We start from the raw sequence: 20,676 nt of genomic DNA on the forward strand, positions 1-20,676 counted from the left end.
CCAAAATTTAAAAAAAAAATGTCGTGGGGGTCCCCTCAAAATCCATACCAGACCCTTATCCGAGCATGCAGCCCGGCAGGTCAGGAAAGGGAGGGGGACGAGCGAGCGTCCCGTCCCGACAATCCTTGCCTGGTTCCCGACAAACCTTGCCCAGTGGTTGTCTGGGTTTGCGGGCGGGGGGCTTATCGGAATCTGGAAGCCCCCTTTAACAAGGGGGCCCCCAGATCCCGCCCCCCATGTGAATGAGTATGGGGTACATTGTACCCCTACCCATTCACTAAAACAAAAGTAGTATAGTGTTAAAAAATACAGTTTTTGACAAGTCTTTTTTATTAAAAATCTTCTTCTTCTTCTTCTTCTTCTTCTTCTCCGCTTCTTCCTCCAGTCTTCCTCCATCTTCTCCCGCATCTTCATCCTCCTACTCATTCAGATGGGGGGACCGAGTTTTGGCGGCCCCCTTCTTAAAGGGGGCTTCCAGGTTCCGATAAGCCCCCTGCCCGCAAACCCCGACAACCACCGGGCAAGGGTTGTCGGGAAGAGGACCTTGTCCCCATCAACATGGAGGCAAGGTGCTTTGGGGTGGGGGGCTCAGAGCCCCCCCCCTGCCCCAAAGCACCCACCCCCCCCATGTTGAGGGAATGTGGCCTGATATGGTTAAGGAGGGGGGCGCTCACTCGTCCCCTCCCTTTCCTGACCTGCCGGGCTGCATGATCGGATAAGGGTCTGGTATGGATTTTGGGGGGACCCCCACGCCATTTTTTTTTTTTTTTTTTTTAAGCCAGCATTTTTTTTATTTTTTTTAAATTTTTTTTTACATTGAGCGGGAAGCCAGCTGACAGCTGATGACTTATCGGTTGTTAAGGACGCAACGGCCCGCTTCACGGCCCCCTACTTAGCAATCAGCTATATACAGTGTAAAAAAAAAGAAATAAAAAAAACGCAAATCGCAGTAAAAACACGGTACTTGCGTTTTGGATGTGGGTCCATTGAATTTTATTACATGCAAAACGCTGCATTTTGCGGGAAAAAAAAGTACCCTTTTCAAAACCCTACCCTTTCCAAAAACGCAGAGGCACAAAAATGCAATGATGTGAACATGTTCCTTAGGAAACCATGTTAAAAAATTTCCCTGCATTTCTGCAAAATGCATCAAAAAACGCATTAGTGTGAATCAAGCCTAAGATAAAGGGAAGACAAAAAAAATGAATTCACCATAACAATCAGCCAAATTGCATCTTCCCTATTATTGGGAAATAAGGAATCTGGGTTGCTATAGGTTATAACTCCTATTTTGTAACACTATTTAAATATCATCAATGTTTTTTCCTCTCTTTCTGTCTTATTAAACATAATGGAAATGATCTATAGCATTATAAATATATCTCAGATTGAAATAAACCTTTTTCTGTTATTGAGTACTTTAATACATTTTCTTTGTATGTGAATGCAAGCACACTCTAGTAGATATGGTAAAACCAATGAAACTTTAATTTGTTTACAAAGCTCTGAGGTTCATAATGTATTAGTGTGATACTTATTTAGTGAAGGGCATTCCTTTACTAGATGTAAAAATGTCAAAGTTTTGCCTACTTTTGAAGACAAAAGAGGGCGTGCCTTTCTGTCCACTAGCAATTGGTCACACTTCCTCAATCATTAACCTTAAAGGCAGGTGAGATATTTGGGATGATGCCACTAGCCTGTGTTTCTCCACTTAGGAAATGTCATTATAGACTGCTAAACTAACCCTAAGCTTCTTCATTTGGTACCAGCTTTAATAGTTGACTCTAGTGAAATATGCCAAGATACACTGTACATGTACGGGGAGAATGGTTGGCAGTGCCTTGTAAGGACCCTAAAAAAACCATCAGATGTCTGGGCAAGGAAGCTCTGAGGAGGTATATAAAGAATAAACCAGATAATGGAGGCTTTGATTCACTGGATAATGTCAAATTTTACCTCCGAAGATGTAAAGGACTGGGTTTACTAGACCTTGATGACACGTTGGAAGATTGTCTGGAGGATAATGATTTTGTTGAAGTCGGTAAGTTTTTTTTTTTTTTTTTTTTTTTTTTTTTCTGTTTAGATACGAGTGAGACTTATGGCAAGTTGTATACACGTGTGTGTATTTGCCCTTGGTATATTTTTAAGATGGATTTGGTTTTATAATGTTAAAAAAAGGCTTCTCAACTTTGATTCCTGGTCGCAGCATCTGTAGCTTTTTCAAATCCATATCATATTGTAATTTCTAAAATTTTGCCAATACAAAATTGTGCTATAGTTGACTTCAGTACATTAAATATGTATACTCTAATATAGTTGGCATACATTTCATTTTTACAATTTTTTTTATTTTTTTTGTTCTTTATTGTGATTTTTAATATTGCCTAAATACTGCATGCAGCACAATAAATCAAACCAAGATGTAAATCCAATTAGTTATCTGATCTATCCTTTGTGACTTTGGAAATGTTATCTTGCAATCTGAAAACACTGTCAGAATTGCATGATCTGTTACCATGACTTGGGTATTAATTTATATAGTTTACTGCTTGCATGAATTGATTGATCATTTTTGTTTATTTAAGTTCTGGAAGGAGATGTGATGTCCCCAGACTTTATACCGTCTCAGCCAGAAGGTGTTCATTTGTATCCTTTAGTTAATGAGATGTATACATTTTTTTTTTTTTTGTGTGTGTGCATATTTATCTGTATTTTCCAAAACCTGGTTAATAAAAAATTTTAAAAAAAGCACCCAGTACAAGTGTAGGAATTTCAGACATCTATGCTGCCGGCCAACAGGCTTGGGCAACTGATCAAGCTGTAATTCTGCAACAGATAAAAGGCCAAAGGTTGTCATGCCCCAAAGCCAAAGAGTGTGACATACATCTGCCTGGATTCCCCAACATCCATTGAGTGGAACATTATTTATAAACCTGGCTAACAAATGTTTCAGTGGATGAATGCATGTAAAGATTATAGACCAAATCTTCAGGAAATGCATAATAAAGGGCAATGAAATTTATTTTTAGGAAGCTTTTGGATTCCTCAGCTGTCCAACTGCAGGCACTTTTTTTCAAAGAGTGGGAAAAGGTTAGAACCCCTATTTATATGTTGTCTTTATTCCCTTTGGGAAGATTTCTTCTCACTTCATATTCTGTCTGGCACCTATCAAAGAGACATAAATGAAAGAAAAGCCCCCCAGTGAGGAGGCAGACAAAACTCAACAAAGGGTCTAGCCTGCCCCTGCTCTGTATAACATAAAAAGGTTTGACTTGGGTTTTAAATAATTTAAAAAGCCAGTTTAGAAAGATGAATATCTGTTGGTGAAACTACATTTTACATCAAAGAAAAAAAAGCAAATGAGTAAAATCATTTTTGTAGGATGAATGTGATATTGATGATGGAAAATATGCTATGCTGTTTAATGTTTGGCAAATCTTGGGTGAATCAGGCATTGTGTTTTTTACATGCCCCAAAAAGCATATTACTTTCCAGTTGAAATAATTTTATTCCACGATAAATTGAATTGTTATATTGCTTCTTATATATTTTTTTTCCTCAGTAAGCACTTGCATTTCTTTAACAAATACACAGATATAGCAAATATAAAGAACCAGAAAAGGTGAGTGTTTTTCCTGATTTGTAACTGAAATCGTATATGAAACGATATAAATGCTTTTATATGCTTAAAAGGTGCTATAATGTTTTAATATGCAGTCTGGGTAGCAAGCTTGTATATCTTTGTAAAATGTACATGCAGTCCAAAAATATAAGGGAAAATATTACACATTAATATGGGAGGTAAAGTAGTTTGGGAACAAGGTATTAAAATATTTCAGCAACTCACATCTTTCCAGTTAGACCTCATGCACACTGGACATTTAGCCCCAATGCAGGATACTCTGGCATTTAGTTGTGGGTGGATGATAGTACAGCTCCGTGCACTGTCCAGACGCAGAAGCAGTCAGCATCTTAGACTTTTAAGAGGCTGCCAGCAGTGGAACTTGATGGTGCACTGAGCTGTATTAACTTTTAGGGCAGTATGCATCAAGAGACCATGGCCGGAACAAGGGGTGGGCAGGAGGGGTGGCTGCCCTGGGCACTGTGGTTTCATGTGAAGTGGGGGCGCCACAAGGAGATAGGGAGGGGATTTGTGTTGGAAGGGGGAATTTGGGGGCGGCAGGGGGTAGGTGTTCTCTACTACAGCATCAGCGGAGTCCAGCAGGACTGTGTCAAAGGGGCAGAAGCCCCTGATGCTTGGAACTTCTCCATCAGGACAAGATCCTGGCCGCTGCTCCAGGCCTCAGACTATTTATGTTCCGTTCCAGCCACCTGGGCACAACTTCCCAGGGATTGACAGCAGCACACCTGCAGCCTGTGAAATCCAGGACAGCCCAAAGTAATCAATAGATGCTCCAATTATTACAGAGGAGCCAAAGACTTAATTTACCTAACATCATATACTAGGCAGGTGCTACACAGGTAAGCTTTTTTTTTTTTTTTTTTTTTTTTATGCTGGATTACCCAGTCTAGTAACTCCAGCGGTCATGTAGGGCAAGGGCAGAACTTTGTAGAGCAGTAAAGTCTACATTTTGTTATACAAAGATGCAATGCTATAATACATAGATATAATGTGAATGAAGAACAATAAAATATTAAGTGTCCATGTGAAACAAAATACACAAAGTGCAATAAAAAAAGAGACCATCCCTTCCCAGTGTCCATATTATGAAAAAATCCAAAAACAATTCTTCAACAATGCGCATCCACCAAATAAGGAATAAGTGCACTTAAAGTGATCATGTGGCTTTTGAAGTACCTTACCATAAGGTATATGACCATGGGGTTTATTTACTAAAGGCAAATATACTGTGGACTTTCTCCAGAGATTAGTAAATGAGGTAAAACTTCACTTTGGAAAGAATACTCAAATGCAAGGAAAATAAACTTTTGTTTGTACATGATTGGATGTTTAAAACCAGCAGAGATTCCCCTCATTTCAGAGCTTCCCCTCAGATGCAGTGCACAGTATATTTGCCTTTAGAAAATCAACCTCCATGTATAAGGATATGGTCATGAAGCGCTCAAAACCTATATAGGTGTCTGGATCCAGGAATCTTCTAGCGACCAGCCCAACTCAATTACCCCAACCCAGGCAGACCAATGACATATGGAGTAAAAAACTCTTTGTGTAGTAAAATCAGTACTAAGGTTTATTAAAATCACCTAAATGTACACTCACATGGTTAAAGAAGAGGAGACATCTAAATACACTGTTATTACCATCCAGTCAGCCGCAGTCTCAATCCGCAATCAGACTTCCTGTATCCGTGTGCATGGTGACATCACATCTACCAACGTGTTTCATCATAGCAGGCGTTATATATTATAAAGTCTACATTTTAGCTTCACTGCTGCTGTAAAATGTTAAAGGAAAATGTACCCTACACATTTTTATTGATTTAACCCACTACTACTAATCAGCATTTAAGGGGAGATTTGCATAACCATCTATAAGTGCCTGTAATTAAAGTGGATGTAAACCCGAAATGTTTTATTTATTTTTTTTATGTCACAACGTAGAGTATAAGATTTCCTATCATTTGAGCCCAGTCTTGCCACAAAGAGTTATTCCAGCTCTGAGCAATCCTTATCTTATTGTTCAGTGAGACAAATCTTGACAAACGGAGAAAAACTTTGTCAAATCTCCCCCGTTGCTGTGAGTGACAGGTGATTTACATCTCGTGCACTAGCCTAAGAGACATGCATTATTTTTTAATTCCCTCCCCCACTCCTTTCTTCTGCTGCTCTGTCAGGATTGGATGTACAACAATTTCCAATGGTTCTGCCTCTCTGTCTCTCCTTCTCGTGCTTCCTGGTCTGCACATGCGCAGGAGTAACATGAGCACGCTCTTGTCACTCCTGCACATGAGTCTCACCAGGCACGAGGCTCGTCCTGTCTGGCCGTGGGAGTGTAGTGGTGGGCGGAGGTGTCCTCTGTCGTCACGACACCACCCACCGAGCGCCGAGAATTAAAATGCCCACAGAATCGGGAAGATTGCAGGGCTCTAGCAGGTGAGGGGGTGACTATTTAAATATAAGGATACATGCAGGAGGCATGTAAAGCTATCTCTATATATATATATATATATATATATATATATATATATATATATATATATATATATATATATATATATATATATATATTTATGTATATACTTTACTAATGCTGTCAAATTGATGACAGTGGGTTTACATCCACTTTAAATCCAGCTGATTTGTTTTTGGATTAGGTTTCATGCCTATGGGCAGCATATTACCTTTGCAGACATCCCACAGCCAAATAATTTATAATCAATAGAACTGTGTGAAATGGATGTTCATGGCTAACTGTTATGCCCCATACACACGGTTGGATTTTCTGACGGAAAATGTGTGATAGGACCTTGTTGTCGGAAATTCCGACCGTGTGTGGGCTCCATCACACATTTTCCATCGGAATTTCCGACACACAAAGTTTGAGAGCAGGATATAAAATTTTCCAACAACAAAATCCGTTGTCGGAAATTCCGATTGTGTGTACACAAATCCGACCCACAAAGTGCCACGCATGCTCAGAATAAATAAAGAGATGAAAGCTATTGGCCACTGCCCCGTTTATAGTCCCGACGTACGTGTTTTACGTCACCGCGTTTAGAACGATCGGATTTTCCGACAACTTTGTATGACCGTGTGTATGCAAGACAAGTTTGAGCCAACATCCGTAGGAAAAAATCCATGGATTTTGTTGTTGGAATGTCCGAACAAAGTCCGACCGTGTGTACGGGGCATTACGGTCCCTACAAGAAATGGCTGTCATTGTGAATCGTTTTGCATTAAAATGCTTGTGAGGAAGGTAGCACAAGCATTGTTTGAAGATGAGGTATTTTATAAAATCTGGAGCAGCTGTGCGTGGTAAATAGTCAGCCAGCTTCCATTTTGCATTTCTTCAGTTAGGGCCAATTCACACTATATGCAGTGATGTACGTTTTACAGATGTTTCCTATGTGTCCCATTCACACTGCAATGCAGCCTAGCGCTGTGCTAAAATGCAGACCTGCTGCATTTTAACGCAGCACACTGGCCCGAATAATGCAATGTCAGGCAGCACAAAAAAAAGATGCGGTTTGCTGAATCATGCACCACACTGCCCTCTAGTAAGCAGGCAATGCACAGTGGCCAGAGCACTGAATTGTTCTGGCTGCTCTGCGATTTTAACTGACCAAGCAGTGTAAATTTGCCCTTAAGTTTTGAAAATGAAAGATCGAATTTGGTTGGGCTCAGGCGTGTTCGCACACTCCACTTACAGAGCCCGCCAGGAAGTCGACACGGCGCTGCGCTAATCATAGGCAGTGAGACATTTCCCGATCTCTGCAGCCGCATATTGGGAAAATGTCTCACTGCCTGTGATTAGCTCAGCGACGTGCCGACTTCCTGGCGGGCTCTGCATGTGGAGTGTGCGAACAGATTCTTGCTGCTCAAATGCCCCTCATTTATTATTTTAAAAATGTAGCAAAACCGCTGGCACAAAATGCTATGTGAAAAAGTAGTATTGTAGTAATAATCAGTTTTCTCCTATTGAGGTTTGCTTTAACTGATTACCTTATTTTTTTTTTTTTTAAGTGTATTGTCTATTTGCACCCATTAACATTTTCTGAAACTAACAGTCTTTTTATGCAGTATATTAGTATAGATGGAGAAAGCCTGAGAACAGAGGATTTGCTTAACCTGGGAAAAGGACTCTATAAAATAAGGGTAACTATTTTTACTTTTCTAAAATGTAGAAATGGATACTTTTTTTTTTTTTTTTTACATTTTATTTAAATTGTGATATCTACACTAGGTGGAATAAATCCATTCCAAAATTATACTACTTATATATATTTATAAATTGAATGCCCTCCCAATCATGATGCCCACATATTCTTCAAAAGAGTAAACTTGCTATTCACAAACCACCTAGAATTAAAACAAAATATATTACACCCCATAGAATTAGCCTTAGCAATGCCTGATCTAATTTATCAAGCTGTTCAACTTAACAGAATAATTGAAAAGTCAGTACCAAATACTATAAAAAAAATATTGGACTTTCTTTTGAAAAGGACACACTTTTACACATTCTATGGAAAAAAAATAAAACTGCACTCAAGTCGCATCAAAGTAGTGCAGGAACCTTTGTGTCCAAAGTCGCAGCTTAGAATTAGAGCTAGGGTAAGCGGTAATCGTTAGGGTTAGGACACCTAAAGGTTTCTGAAACTACTTTGATGTGACTTGAGTGCCAGAGAGTGTAAAGTCGCATCAAAGTCGGACTTCATGAACAGAAATGTCATACTTTCCTATTAGCCCAAAGCAAAACGCAACACTTGTGTTTTTGGTGTGGGCCCATTGAATTCTATTACACTCAAAATGCAATCTGCTGTGGGGGAAAAAAGTCCCTGACCTTTTCCATAAAAACGCACTGGCTCAAAACGCCATATTGTAAACTAAATCCATAGGAAACCATGTTAACTGGACTGTAGTGTGTTTCTGCAAAAACGTACTAAATAAACACATAGGTGTCAACCAAGGGTAAAACTCAGTGGTGTATTTAACCGACCAAAGGGAAGTAAAAAAACAAAAGTCCATTGTTCTGGTTTACAGAAAAACTCTTGCATGTAAATCACAATAAAAAAAGCAGAAAGATGAGTTCTCCTTCCATATTTCAAATGATCTAATTAAACATGGTTTGTTCTTTACAAGCTTACTCCTGATGCTGAGCAAAGGGTGATGCAGTCAAGGCTTCTCATTGAAAGTATTGTGCAGGAGAAGAAAGGTAAACCATTATTACAAAGGATGTATAGGGGCAACTGATGTGGATATTGGAATGTAAAGCCCCTTACCTAAGCTGTGTTCAATTTATTGCAGTTGTTTATGGAATCACTACTGGATTTGGAAAGTTTGCTCGCACAGTAATCCCTGTAAGTCAGCTCAAGTAAGTAACAAACATGCCCAGCATTTATATGTGTACACACTTTAATAATGTGTGTACTTTGTAAGTCTCTTTTTTTTAATACAGATTTTAGGGCTCATTCATACTGTATATCAAATGGGCTGCAGTGGCTTGAAAGGGACCATGCATGGTAAGGCTCAAGTACTATGCCTGATTTTCCCCAAAATGTTGCACTGTAATAAAGTCCTGTAGAAAACAAATGAAAGCTTCCTTCAGCTATGTATCATATATGTCCTAGGAATCCTCTTTCATTTTAAAACCCTTTCATTTTAAAACCCCAACAAATAAATATTGATAATTCTGGCACCATATATCAGCTGTAAGAAAGTAACTGATGAAAGGCACTGGGAACAAAATGTATACACTTGAAAACCAAAAGAAATAAAATTGGCCAAAATTGTACTTTATTTAATAGAAGCCAGAAAGATGATTCCTAGGACATATTCTTTGGTGCATAGCTGGAGAAAGCTTTCATTTGTTTTCTACAGGACATTATTACAGTGCAACATTTTGGCTTCTATTAAATAAAGTACAATTTTGGACAATTTTAATTCTTTTGTTTTCAAGTTTATAAATTTTTAGCCTTGCTCATATAAAATCTGCATTTTATGAGGCATTCTCCATGACTGTTGGATTTTGCCTATCCACAAGAAGGGTAATGATGTAGAAGCTGGCAATTTCAGGCCAGTGAGTTTTTAACATCTGTTTGTAGTCAAGTTAATGGAATCACTCCTGAAAAGAAGGATCTTTGATCACTTAAAAACACACTTGCTGGACCCAAAGCAGCATAGCTTTACTGAGGGCAGATCATGTCAGACTAATCTGTTTGCATTTTTTGACTATATTACCAATGTTTTGGACCAGGATGGTGCTGTGGACATATCTTGATTACAGTAAAGCTTTTGTTTTGAATCGTATTTTATTTAAAGCTTTTCAGTTATATAAGCCAAAATTCCCCTTTATAATATACAAAAAAAGAGTATATATGTATAAAAAAGAAAAAACCCTATACTAATGTTTGTCTTCAGCAAACTGTTTGCAAGCTTTCTTGTGCATCATCTTTAGAAGAGGCTTCCTTCTGGGACGACAGCCATGCAAACCAATTTGATGCAGTGTATGGTCTGGGCACTGACAGGCTGACCCCACCCCTTCAACCTCCGCAGCAATGCTGGCAGCACTCATAGGTCTATTTTCCAAAGACAACCTCTGGATTTGAGGCTGAGCACGTGCACTCAACTTCTTTGGTTGACCATAGCGAGGCCTGCTCTGAGTGGAACCTGCCCTGTTAAACCACTGTATGGTCCTGGCCACCGTGCTGCAGCTCAGTTTCAGGGTCTTGGCAATCTTCTTATAGCCTAGGCCAGTGATGGCAAACCTTGGCACCCCAGATGTTTTGGAACTACATTTCCCATGATGCTCATGCACTCTGCATTGTAGTTGAGCATCATGGGAAATGTAGTTCCAAAACATCTGGGGTGCCAAGGTTCGCCATCACTGGCCTAGGCCATCTTTATGTAGAGCAACAATTTTTTTTTCAGATCCTCAGAGAGTTCTTTGCCATGAGGTGTCATATTGAACCTCCAGTGACAAGTATGAGAGAGTAAGAGCGGTAACACCAAATTTAACACACCTGCTCCCCATTCACACCTGAGACCTTGTAACACTAACGAATCACATGACACCCGGGAGGGAAAATGGCTGATCGGGCCCAATTTGGACATTTTCACTTAGGGGTGTACTCAATTTTGTGAGCTACAGTATATTGTTTGGGCTACACTCACTAAGCGCAGGAAAAAAAGAGAGAGAGAATATTACCTGGGGGGGGGGGAGAGGTAAAAACCACAGTTGATGGGGGGGGGGGGGGAGGTAAAAACCACAGTTGAAAGACGTTGGGTTACCACTCCATCATGGCTGGTTAGGAATGGTGGTTGAATTCCCTTTAGCCCAGGTTAGGAACTCAGGTGAGTCTCTAAACCTGGTCCAGGTATGAAAAAAAAAAAAAAAAAAAATATTATATATATATATTTTTATATATATATATATATATATATATATATATATATATATATATATATATATATATATATATATATATATATATATATATATATATATATATATATATATATATATATATATATATATATATATATATATATATATATAATATTTATGGTACGGAAGTTGATTTCCAGTGTCAAGGAATGACTGTTCTGGCTGCAGTGAGGAAGTGTCTAAGCACATCATCTTCTTTCACTGACTGAAGAGGTCCAAGAATCATGGACAGGAGGGCCACTCTGGTGATGTTTGGATAAAGGTGTCCATTAGTTTACAGTATAGATCAAAAATGTGTTTCCAGAACATGCGCACAGAGGGGGTAATCCCACCAAATATGGAGCATGTTTCCTTTAGCAGTATGACATCGCCAACCTATATATGGTATATTGTGGTTGAAGTGATGTAGGACAGAGGGACATCCTATACCATCTAGATACCCATTTATACCCTTTTTCTTGGGTTTTTGTGGCTAGTGATATTTTGTGGGTAAGTATCGCCCTGTACACACAATAGGATTTTCCGACAACAAAATCCATGTTTTTTTCCTGACGGATGTTGGCTCAAACTTGTCTTGCATACACACGGTCACACAAAGTTGGTCAGAAAGTCCGAACATCAAGAACACGGTGACTTACACAAAAATGAAGTTCAATAGCCAGTGCTGCTCTTCTGCTTGATTCCGAGCATGCGTGGAACTTTGTGTGTCGAAATTGTGTACACACGATCGGAATTTCCGACAACGGATTTTGTTGTCGGAAAATTTGAGAACCAGCTCTCAAATTTTGTGTGACGGAAATTCCTATGGAAAATGTGTGATGGAGCCTGCCCACTGTCGGAATTTCCAACAACAAGCTCCTATCACACATTTTCCATCGGAAAATCCTATCGTGTGTACGGGGCATAAAGCATTTCTTTTTTTTTTTTTTTTCAGCAAAGCTTTTGATACAGTTTCCACATAATGATCTAATACAAACATTGCACAAGCTAGAACTTAACCCTTGGGTTGGGTATGGATATGCAGTTGGCTCAAGGATAGATACCAGAGTGTGGTTGTAAAAGGGGTTCATTCGGAACAGAGATCAGTTACTAGTGGTGTACCACAAGGCTCTGTACTTGGTCCTGCTCTATTTAATCTCTTTGTAAATTGTATAGCTAAAGGTTTGGTGTGTAAGGTATATCTTTTTGCTGCTACAAAGGTGTTTGAATTGGGTTAATATCCCTGGAAGTAACTGAAAAATGGAATATGATTTTGCATTGCTGGAAGATTGGTTAGAGCAGTGGAAACTGCTGTTCAATGTTTCTAAATGTAAAATGAAATGAGTAATAACAAATTATCCACCAAATCAGTTTATAAACTTGAAAACAAAAAAATAAAATTGGCAAAGAAAAGAAAGAAAAGCACTGCCCATTCCCTTGTTGACTTTCTTTGTTTTAACTGGAATGCTATTTAGGTCTGTACCTCTTAGGGGGAAGGGGGCGTTCCTCCTCTGGGCTGTGTTTGTATAATGTGATCTTCTGCTATTGGGGTCTATTCACAGAATAGTAGTAGTAGTAATCCACTCTTTAGAAAGTCCTTCAGCTTTCAACACGCCACGTGCTACTTGCAAATGCTAAAGATAAAATAATCATATTAAATGTTCAACATTTTTATCTGACTAAAAGACATTTTAAAAAACTATTTTATTTTATTAGTCCTGATACATAATTTACAAAAAGATAGGCAATATTAAAGTACACTACACATTCCCATTTTAGCACAGGTCACTTATGCATCATATGATCTGTATAACAGCTCTGTTGGCTCTTTTATTTCCTCACAGGGATTGTGATCCTAATTATTCACATAGCCTACTTATTTGTACTCTCTGGTGGCCTATGCATTCCTCCTAGTTTAAAGTAGAAGTCTATCCTAAAACTAAAATCCCTTCATCTATAGATATGCAAGATCTAACACTAACCTATCTAGCCCTGTAAAGAAAAAAATCGCTATATATATACATATGTCAGCCACGGCTTCGCTGTGGAGGTGGGTGCAGAGGACACATCCAACAATGGAAGCCCCATAGTAACTCTATGGGCGATGTCACTCCCCATTCATTTCACAGCCGTTGTTGGCTGTGTCTTCTGTAGAGCTTCTGCCGCTGGAGATCGGGTCGGATCGGCTTCAAAAAAGGTATGTATACTGATTTTATTTATTTTTATTTTTACAGGGCTAGATAGGTTAGTGTTAGATCGTGCGTGTCTAAAGATGCAGGGATGTTAGTTTTTATGGTGGACTTCTACTTTAAGCCTTTATGTATTGGTGTTCTTTAATTTGTCCTTTTTAGTTCAGTGTGTTTTGTGTATATAGCCTAAAAGTTTTCAGTAACAGCCAGAACAGTTTGAACAACTGGAAACCATGGTATACATGCGTTTTTTTTTTTTTATCTCTGGTTTAGGGATCTTCAAGTCAATCTTGTGCGATCCCATTCTGCAGGTAATGACTGTCTTGTCTGTTTAAAATTAGGTGTCGTGTGTGTGTGTGTGTGTGTGTGTGTGTGTGCGTGTTTTGTGTTTTTTTTGTAACTGATAGTAAAGTTGTTTTTGCTTATGACAGGTGTTGGAAAGCCTCTAAGTCCTGAGCGTACTCGCATGCTTTTGGCTTTAAGGATCAATGTCTTGGCCAAAGGGTATAGTGGCATTTCACTTGAAACTCTACAACAAGCTATAGAAGCTTTTAATGGTAAGTCTGAAACTCCTGAAATATCCTTATCCTGTTTATTTTTAAAATAGAAAATCTCATTAATTTTAAACAAGGTAAAGGACACAGTAGCAGTGTTTGGAATGGAGAGGTAGCTGTTCTTTGAGCTCAGGTTAAGAGGTCCCTGCCAGGACAGAAATATGAGAGCTGTTTTTGCTGACTTCTTTTTCAAGGTGCAGGTTCCAGGCCTGCCATTCTTGCACCATACAACCTGGAAAATCACTGCATAAGCATATACATCTATATTATTGAAATGCCAGATATGAACATAATTTTTCTGGGTAAGGGACTCGCTAATTGGGGATCTAAGGATGAGCATGAGAGCCCTGGTCATGTATCGTAAAAATTAGTCAGTTTCCCATCGTCCTGCTGACATGTCCCCTTTAAGAAAGGGTAAGGAATGAAGGTGCCGCTCCATAGTATGTGTACAGAATCATTTCTTTTTTTTTCGGGTTCAGCAAAGTCGACCAACGTGTTTCAAAGGGCTTCATGAGGGCTACATGTACATACATCAAGAAATATATAGTCATTATATAGAAGGATAAGAACTATGCTTAAAGCGTTTGTTACCCCAACACTTCATATTCCACACTTTATATGTGCCTGCTGCACCATGTACTTGTATGAGAAAGTATCCTGTTCTCTTTGTATTGTTTCCTTTGTGTGAAATCCATGTGGCCCCCTTGCTTTCCTATTAAAAACTGACCACACTAAGCAGGAGAGCACACTGTGTCAGTTTCCTAGCTCTTGTGCAGCTGAGAACAGAGGGGATGTGATCACTTATAAAAAAGGGAAAAAGGTGTTTTTTTTTTTTTTTTTTTTTTTTAAATCTATACAAAACGGAAAATTGAATACTTACCTTTCCGTAATTTTCCTTTCCTGGTGCCTACCCATGGCAGCATACCAATGGTTGGTTGCTCCGCCCCCGACCAACCCACAGGACCACTTTAACTTTATAAATAAAAGAGTTGTTCCTCCCCGCCGGCATTCTTGTAACTAGATCTCAGCGTATTAAGGATTATTGAAGGGAGGGTGTATGCTGCCATGGGTAGGCACCAGGAAAGGAAAATTACGGAAAGGTAAGTATTCAATTTTCTGTTTTCCTGGTGCCAGGGAGGGTACTGCAATAAGAAATTTAATGAAAACTACAGCATCGATAACCGCAAAGTTCTCTCCCCAAATTCCCAGGAGGTAAGAACACTATAGTGAGACCTGAAAGTGTTGAAGGACGACCAACTAGACCAACTAGATGCTCGGCAAATTGTCTCAGGGGAGACCCGTGCCAAAGCTGCCCAAGAGGAGGCCATTTCCCGCGTGGAATGTGCGTTGGCCGCATCTGGAACTTTCAGACCAATATATATATATATATATATATATATGAGAGAGAGAGAGCGCTCATAAACCTCCTCCAAATTAATATTAATATTCCCCACCCCCGCTGGTACCTTGGCTGGGCTCCATAGCACAGGGGAGAAAAGACAGACAAGATGGAGAAGACACCTTTAGAGATGTCTTCCCTTAACCAACTAAACTCCTACTGACAGCAGGCTCTCTTTTATATCAGAGAGTGATCTGGGTGTCTCAAGATGGCCGCCATCGGCTTCACATCGCTACTGCACACACGAAGCGCTACACACTCCTGACTGGAAGGAGAGATACACAGACATCTGGGGCACGCTGTGGAGGTAAAACAGGAAAAACCCATAGCGTTTGTAATGAAGCATAAGAATTTAAGCATATACTCCCAAGGTATGTTGAACAAGGGAACATAGAGGAGGAAATCTGGCTCCTGTTAACCCAAAAAGATCCACAGAAAAAACAGGCTCCCATACTTATCTGGCGCCTTTAGCAGCCCAAGCAATGCAACTCCATACTGAAGGAGAGCATGAACCTGCAATGGTCACACCATAAAGCGGTGAGGTAGGGCTGAGTGTGATCCTGCAAGAATGAGGACAGAGAAAAGAATGCCGGCAGGGAGGAACAACTCTTTTATTTATAGAGTTAAAGTGGTCCTGTGGGTTGGTCGGGGGCAGAGCAACCAATCATTGGTATGTTCCCATGGAGGCACCAGGAAAAAAGTTTTTGCCTTTTTGTCTCTAGAAATGACCTAGAAATGACAAATTCATACATAGCAATTTCTGAAAAAAATGTGGTATATACAAATGGTGTACATGGTATCTTTACCAGGAAGACTAAACTAAACCTAGTAAAATAGTGTGGTTCATTGTAACACATCATATACAGGCTCAGCGTGGCTCACCAGTAAAACATTTTAAGTACCTAGTGGGGGTCTGTCATTTTGTACCAGTCAACATCATGCCCGTCTCTCTGCTCTGAGCGTTCTACATCCCAACCCCCCTCATCATTACCATCAACAAGCACTGAACACAGCAACCTCAGCAAGTGCTGCAACATGTGTAACCTGATTGATGTTGATCACCTGGCTGAGACCCACCCCCTCTCTTCCACTGCAACTGTGTTGCCAGGTAACTACCTATGTAAAGAGACCGTTGTCAGACCACTTGCCTTTCTCCTTCCTTCCGTAACCCAAATAAAAACCACTATACCCCGGGAGCTGAAGGAAACTGCGCTGCTGAGCTGGCTGGCTGTGTGGGAGTGCAGGAAGGAAGAGACGTGTGATATGGCAGCTATAGCCATCTTCTGTAGTGAGCCAACTAGAAAAGCCTAAAGTAATCTTGATAATTGATTGACTAAAAATTAACATAATTTATCCTGGGGCACAGTAAGGCTCTCAGTTTTGTCCGTTTTCAACCTTCCGTTGATGGATGAAAAATGGAAATCAACGCATCTCTATGGAAAAACTGATGTAAATGGATGATCATCCATTTACATCCGCTTCCGTCGACAACATCTGTTTTTTGGAATGGATCGAAGCTCTATTTTTCTTTCGTTAAAAGATGTAATGGATGTAAAGGAACAAACTGTCTGTTTTGCATCTGTTTTTTGCACTGGTAGTGAATGTAAAAAAAAACTGATGTAAAACTGATAAGAAACTGATACGAAACTGATCAGTTTTTTCTTTTAAAAAACGTGAGTGAACTGATGAAACAAACGGATTGCTTGTGTGAAAGGACCTTTTAGAATGTTATAACTTATTTGAGGGCCAGACACTCAATGAGGGTCAATGAACTTCAGCTGACTAAATATGAACAATCTATATCTTGAGGCACAGTAAGAATGGTAAAATTTCTTAGTCACTCACATCTGCATCGGTAATAGGGATGGGCCGAACGACCCCCTGTTTGGTTTGCACCAGAACTTTCGAACATCACGAACCCCATTAAAGTCTATGGGACCCGAACTGTAAAAATCAAAAGTGCCCATTTTGAAGGCTTATATGCAAATAATTGGGCATACAATGGTTATGGGGGTCTGGGTAGTACTGCTGTGGGGGACATGTTTCAATGGGGAAAAAAAAGTTTGTAAAAAAAAACGTAATTTTTTTAATGAGCAGTGATTTATTGATGCTTAAAGTGAAAGCAAAAAAATGAAAAATTCCTGAAATGACATGTTCCCTGCAAGCTTTCTTTATTTTGTAAGCAAAGGCTTGCGGAGCCAGTCTGTATGATGAGGCCACAATGTAGAGCACTGGGAACAAGAGTAGAGATTTTTTTTGGATACATTCTGGTGTCTCTTCCACAGACTTTGGATAGAAGTAACCGGTGCGGAAAAATTGGTCTTTGGGTGTTGGTGCCGCCTTCACACCATAACCTTTATAGAGGTACTTGATGAAAGCAAGAATTGGCCTTGCTGTCAAAAATTTAAATTATATGCACCTGTCAAACAGGTGCGGAAAAATTGGTCTTTTGGTGTTAATTGTGCCCATGAAACCTACACCAAAAAAATTCTTCCAGATGAAATCAACACCCACAATGCTAGGCAGCCTAGAAGTCCTGCAGAGATTTCACATCCCAAAAACACTTAATCAGCGACATTGGCATCAGGGGCTTCATAGCTGCTGCCAATCCAGGACTGATTCATTTTGATAAATGTCAGACGGTCCACCGAGTCTGTGGACAGACGCGTTCTATTATCAGTAACAAAACCTCCATCAACACTGAATGTCCGTTCAGAAAGCACGCTGGATGCACCGCTCCTCTCTTGACCAACAGAAGCCTCAAAACTATGTTTTCCATGACACTGTAACCTACCAGAGTCGGGGGGGAAAAAGCGTTTAGATAAACGCCTCTTTAAGGTGTCTTCAAGAGATTTCACCTTCTGCACTCTCTGTGGGGATGGGATTAGTTCTGAGACCTTCCCCTTGAAGCAATGGTCAAGGAGGATTGCCAACCAGTAGTGATCCTTCTCCTTTACGTCACGTATTCTTGGGTCCTTTCTCAGGCCTTGAAGCATGAGGGAGCCCATGCACCACAAATTTGCGGAGGCATGAGAAGTAGACTCCTCGGGGTCACTGAAGATTGTAGTATCTGGAACTGCCTCCTCCCAGCCACGTACTACTCCCCAAGAGTTCTGGGAATGGAAAACCATCTCTTACTGTTTGACGTATGTCTTCCTCTGCTTCAATGCCTCCAAAACTGCCAGAACCACCTCCTCTTCCTCCCACTGCTCTGCCTCAAGTGCCCTGTCCATATTGTCATTGTGCCATACTCTCACAGATACTCATTGATGGCCCTCTGCTGCATGTGCAGCCACTGCAGCATTAGCAAAGTCGAATTCCATCTGGCGGGCATGTAAAAAATCAGGCGGTTTACGGGCAGGTGGAATTTCTGCTGAATTTCAGCCAACCGAGCACTGGCTTTGTATGACCGCCTGAAATGGCTACAGACTCTTCTGGTCTGCTTTAGCAGATCTTCTAACCCTGGGTACCTATTTAGGAAATGCTGCACCACCAAATTGAGGACATGTGTCAGGCATGGTACATGTATCAACAAGTCCATGGAGGTCTAGGGTGGCATACCTGGTGGTCCAGTGTGGTGGCAATCCCTGGTGGTCCTGGCGGCATCATGGTGGTCCTGGGTGGGCATCTGAGGGGGGCTGTGCTGATAAACAATCAGCACAGAAGCCCCCCCCCCCCGTCAGGAGAGCAGCTGATCGGCTCTCCTCTACTCGCGTCTATCAGACGCGAGTGAGGAAAAGATGATCAATGGCTCTTCCTGTTTACATCGTGATCAGCCGTGATTAGACACGGCTGATCACGTGGTAAAGAGCCTCCGTCAAAGGCTCTTTACCGAGATTGGTGTAGCAGTGTGTCAGACTGACACACCGTCGATCACCGTGATGTGTGCCCGTTCTGGAGGGCCGTGATAAGACATCCACCCAGAACGAGAGACGCGCTGCCCAGCCGTCATTTGACGGTGCGCGGGCGGCAAGTGGTTAACTTGATTACTCACGACACAGCCCACTGATTTACTGTAATATAATGCTGTAAAACTGCACTGACGCACTGCAATATACTGTGTCAAACGTGCAGTAATGCACAGAAATATACGGTGTTCAGTCAGTGTGGATGTAATGACCATTTATCACTAGATTCACACTAATGTAAAGATGAATGGTGGTCACTACACTCACACTGACTGAACAATCACTAGATTCACACTAAACTGATATTCTACACTGACCATAGAATCAGAATAGCACACTAAGGCTGGATTCACACCTATGCAGTTTTAGTGCTTTTTGCATTTTGCAGATTTGGACTACAGTCCATGTAACATGGTTTCCTATGGAACACGTTCTGTAGTGCAAATCTTCAAAATGCAAAAAGCACTAAAAATGCATAGGTGTGAATCCAGCCTAACAGTCTAGTAGCACTGAACAGAGCCCTGTTTTATCTCTCTCCACGCCGATATCACACTAAAAATGGCCACTATTAAAAGAATACTTTTATAGTGTGGGGCGGGACTAAGAGCAATGAGCTACGATTGGATAGAGCCATCCTGACAGTGTCCAATCATGACTCTAACAGTGCTCTGTGCCCTGATTGGGCAAAGCTTTCATTGCTTCAGCCAATCAGGGATTCCATTGCACTGTGCGGCGGCGCAATGCATTATGGTCATTTGGCGGGCAGAATAAATGGTAGAACGCCCCAATAATTCGGGTGTTCTTCGAACGGACTAACAGCCAATGTTTGGCCCAAACTCATGCTCGGGCCGAACCGCTCGCCCATCCCTAATTGGTAATACTGCAACTGGGCAACCATGTTTATTAGCGAGTGAACCAGAAAAGCCTCAAATCTCAATAACTGACTAAAAATTAAAAAATATACCTTGTGTTACCGTGAGAATGCAATTTATATATTTGTGGGTCATTCACTCGCTTATCAACTGATTATCTTGCTATTTATGCTTAAAATACTGGGATATACATATTTAGACCAGTAACGGTTTAGCTAGATCAGTGGTCTCCAAAGTGAGCCAAATGCAGCCCTTTGCTTGCCTTTATCTGGCCCTCAGGGGGAATTTTTTTTATTTTACTGACACCAACAAGGGATCACCATTCCTTCCACTGAAATCAATGATGGGACACTATTCCTCTCACTAACACTAGCAATGGGGCATTATTCCTCCTACTGATATAAACCATTAGGCACTATTCCTCCCACTAATGTCAATGGTAGGGCACTATTCCTCCTTCTACTGACTACAGGCACTATGCAACTTTTTCTCTCCTACTGATGCATTTTCTACTTCCACTGACCCCTTCGGCCCCCTTAAAGTCTGGAGGACAGTAAACCGGCCCTTTTTGTTTAGAAAGTTTGAAGACCCCTGAGCTAGATTAAACAAACTGACCTTACAACATTAGCTTTGCAAACTAACCCTAAATTGTACAAATGTAGGGTTGAACTTTCATTTTTTTTTTT

General features: G+C 40.5%; 1 protein-coding gene across 3 annotated transcripts in view; it reads left to right on the plus strand.

Annotated features, from left to right (window-relative positions):
- The window catches only part of HAL (histidine ammonia-lyase), a 63,090-nt gene that overhangs the window by 4,790 nt on the left and 37,624 nt on the right, over window positions 1-20,676 (plus strand). For 2 of the 3 annotated variants that reach the window (XM_073620147.1, XM_073620149.1), the window contains exons 2-9: window positions 1,770-2,041; window positions 2,586-2,646; window positions 3,595-3,622; window positions 7,723-7,797; window positions 8,785-8,857; window positions 8,950-9,016; window positions 13,531-13,568; window positions 13,689-13,814. In XM_073620147.1, coding sequence (XP_073476248.1) covers window positions 1,795-2,041; window positions 2,586-2,646; window positions 3,595-3,622; window positions 7,723-7,797; window positions 8,785-8,857; window positions 8,950-9,016; window positions 13,531-13,568; window positions 13,689-13,814 — 715 coding nt within the window. In that variant the 5' untranslated portion in view covers window positions 1,770-1,794. Of the gene's footprint in view, window positions 1-1,769; window positions 2,042-2,585; window positions 2,647-3,594; window positions 3,623-7,709; window positions 7,798-8,784; window positions 8,858-8,949; window positions 9,017-13,530; window positions 13,569-13,688; window positions 13,815-20,676 lie in introns of those variants that run through there. The other variant, XM_073620150.1, reaches the window with a different exon arrangement.

This window comes from Aquarana catesbeiana, linkage group LG03, assembly GCF_042186555.1.
Source record: "Aquarana catesbeiana isolate 2022-GZ linkage group LG03, ASM4218655v1, whole genome shotgun sequence".
NCBI lineage: Eukaryota > Metazoa > Chordata > Amphibia > Anura > Ranidae > Aquarana > Aquarana catesbeiana.